This window comes from Cyprinodon variegatus, unplaced genomic scaffold (assembly GCF_000732505.1).
Source record: "Cyprinodon variegatus isolate N-32 unplaced genomic scaffold, C_variegatus-1.0 Scaffold866, whole genome shotgun sequence".
Lineage (NCBI taxonomy): Eukaryota > Metazoa > Chordata > Actinopteri > Cyprinodontiformes > Cyprinodontidae > Cyprinodon > Cyprinodon variegatus.
Genome location: NW_015151319.1, coordinates 34,237 through 36,587, shown reverse-complemented (window position 1 = coordinate 36,587; position 2,351 = coordinate 34,237). Strand labels below are relative to the sequence as shown.

Genomic DNA, 2,351 nt, shown 5'->3' with positions numbered 1-2,351 from the left:
GCTACATTCTGTCCTGTGATTCAATCAGGAGGTTTATTTTAGACTTGCCTTCAGCCAGAAGGCATTTACAGGGTCATAAACTTTTATGACCTGCCTCTCAGCCAATTGGTCATTCTAGGGTCATAAAACCCACCCATCTGTTTCTGCTCTGTGAATAAAAGACTCTGCTGTTCTGTTGGGAGTCAGAATGGTGCTGGGATGTGAGCAGCAGCCTTTCTCATTCCTGCAGGAAAAGCTGTTTCAAAATCCTTTTGTGCTCAGATTCATTTTTGTCCAATATGAAATATGAACTCACAATATTTTGAATCTAACATCAAGTAACAAATGAAACTTTTTACAAAAGAAGGTGAAAAAATAAAGAAGCTAATTAAGTGATACATATATTTATGTCTCACCGTATAGTTTAATTTCTTCCTACATATTTATTCGACGTCTGCAGTGTGGTGATTGCTCTAATGCAGAAGAACAGACGGAAGCTGAGGAAAGAAGGCCTGGACCTGGAAACAATTGGCTTTGCTGTGTATGAGGTGAGTAAAATGTTGCTGCGTGCTGCTGCGTGATGCATGCTGCTGGGTTAGAGGTAAACAGTGAAGCACTCGGATGCATAAGAGCATCAACCTTTTAACCTTAAGATTTACCACGCCTTAAATCTTTGGTCATAGTGCAAGCTAGCCACCTCATCACAGCCTTAGAGCTCCAAAAAAAGATCCAAAAATAAGTAAAAAATTTAAAGCAGGTGAATTTGTCCTGAAACTGAGCAGATAAATAAGGTAATCACTCAATAGACAAACTATTTCTACCCTTAAAATAAAATCATTAGATATTGTGCATTCTAAATAAGATAAAGGAGCTGAGTTATTCATGTTATAAATGTGTTTAATCTTATACTGATGGCAGAATGTCTCATGAATACCTGCTGAAATAAAGAAAAAATACACTAAAAGCAGAGGTAAAAATGGCTTTCTAAGGTTTTAGTTCTTTGCACTGTAATCCAGTTTTTCCAAACAATAGTTTGTTTGTGCAGGAAATACTGTATGCAGAGAGAAAACACTAATGGAACATTTATAGGAAGTCTGAGGCATCAGTAATCTGTGGCCATGAAAACTATCAGCCCCTGATGAGTTTATAATTAAATGAGATGGACTTGAAGTTCTTCCCCAGTCATCCACACATCCACCGTATCCTAATCCCAGCGCAAACCTCAATACTTAATCTGTGTTTACTAATCTGGCCTTTAAAACAGATGTCTTTAAACTATAAATACTAGTCAAAAACTGCACATATTTGCACTTAATTTGAATTTGAATCTGTGCCCATGAAATTAATATTTTCTACCTTAGAATAAGACGAATAGATATTATGCTGTTGAAATAACATAAAGGAAATCATTTTTCTTCTTTAGGTGTAAATAATCTTTTCCATTGAAAAGATCTCTTATTTACCTGCTCAAATCAAGAGATAATAAACTTATTTCAAGAGAAATGGATTAATTTATATAACATTTTTCAGTGCAACTTGGGTGTTGGATCCCCTGGTGGGCCATAGAGGTACTGCAGAGGGTGTGTACAACATAAAAAACACTAAATCTGAGGGAAGATGTTTTCCAAAGTAATGAAAAAATCAGATATTGTTCATCTGCAGCAAGAACATTATTGCACATAAACTGAGATGTATGGAGTTAAGTAAAAAAAAATTTCAAGATGTAACTCTTGAAAAAGAATGAATCATCTGACACTTCAGCATTTCCTGTTTTTATTTAATCTCTTTAAGAACCAAATCATTTGTTGATTGAAAGGAAGTAGAAAAAAAGGAAAAAAGAAGAAAAGAAAAAAATGGGAGAAAAAGGAAAAAAGGGAAAAAAAGAAGAAAAGAAAAAAATGGGAGAAAAAGGAAAAAAGGGGAAAAAAAGAAGAAAAGAAAAAACGTCAGGGGTCTCCTCCCACCAAGTCTTTGTTGTCACTGTGACCAAACTGTAGAATTCAGAGATGCAGCGATGCAGAAACCAAGGCCTATATCAATATGGGATGCCAATATTGTAGTTAAAGGTATAGTGCTCTCCACTTACAAAGAAAATACATATGCACACCGCATACCTGTTCCTGAGAGGGAATGCCTAGTAAATGCGTGCGAGAGCATGCACAAGAGCGTGAACTGTTTAAAAGTTGCTGTTTGCATCGCTCATAAAAGCTTACTTTCCCGAAGAAGATTTGCAATTTTCCCACTATGTCAGGATCACCACCAGTTAGTGAAAATATGGAGGAGCACGTAGGACATCCTTACGTAAACATATCACCAGAATGATTGACAATCAGAAGGACCAATTATTTAGATGATCCACCTGGAAAAAGAAG

General features: G+C 36.0%; 1 protein-coding gene across 1 annotated transcript in view; it reads left to right on the top strand.

Annotated features, from left to right (window-relative positions):
- Positions 1 to 2,351, top strand: part of LOC107099392 (calpain-9-like) — a gene marked incomplete at its 3' end in the record, with an annotated part of 17,312 nt that overhangs the window by 11,649 nt on the left and 3,312 nt on the right. Inside the window, exon 6 of the mRNA XM_015397487.1 lies at positions 416 to 527. Within this exon, the coding sequence (XP_015252973.1) occupies positions 416 to 527 (112 nt within the window). The remainder of the gene's footprint in view (positions 1 to 415; positions 528 to 2,351) is intronic.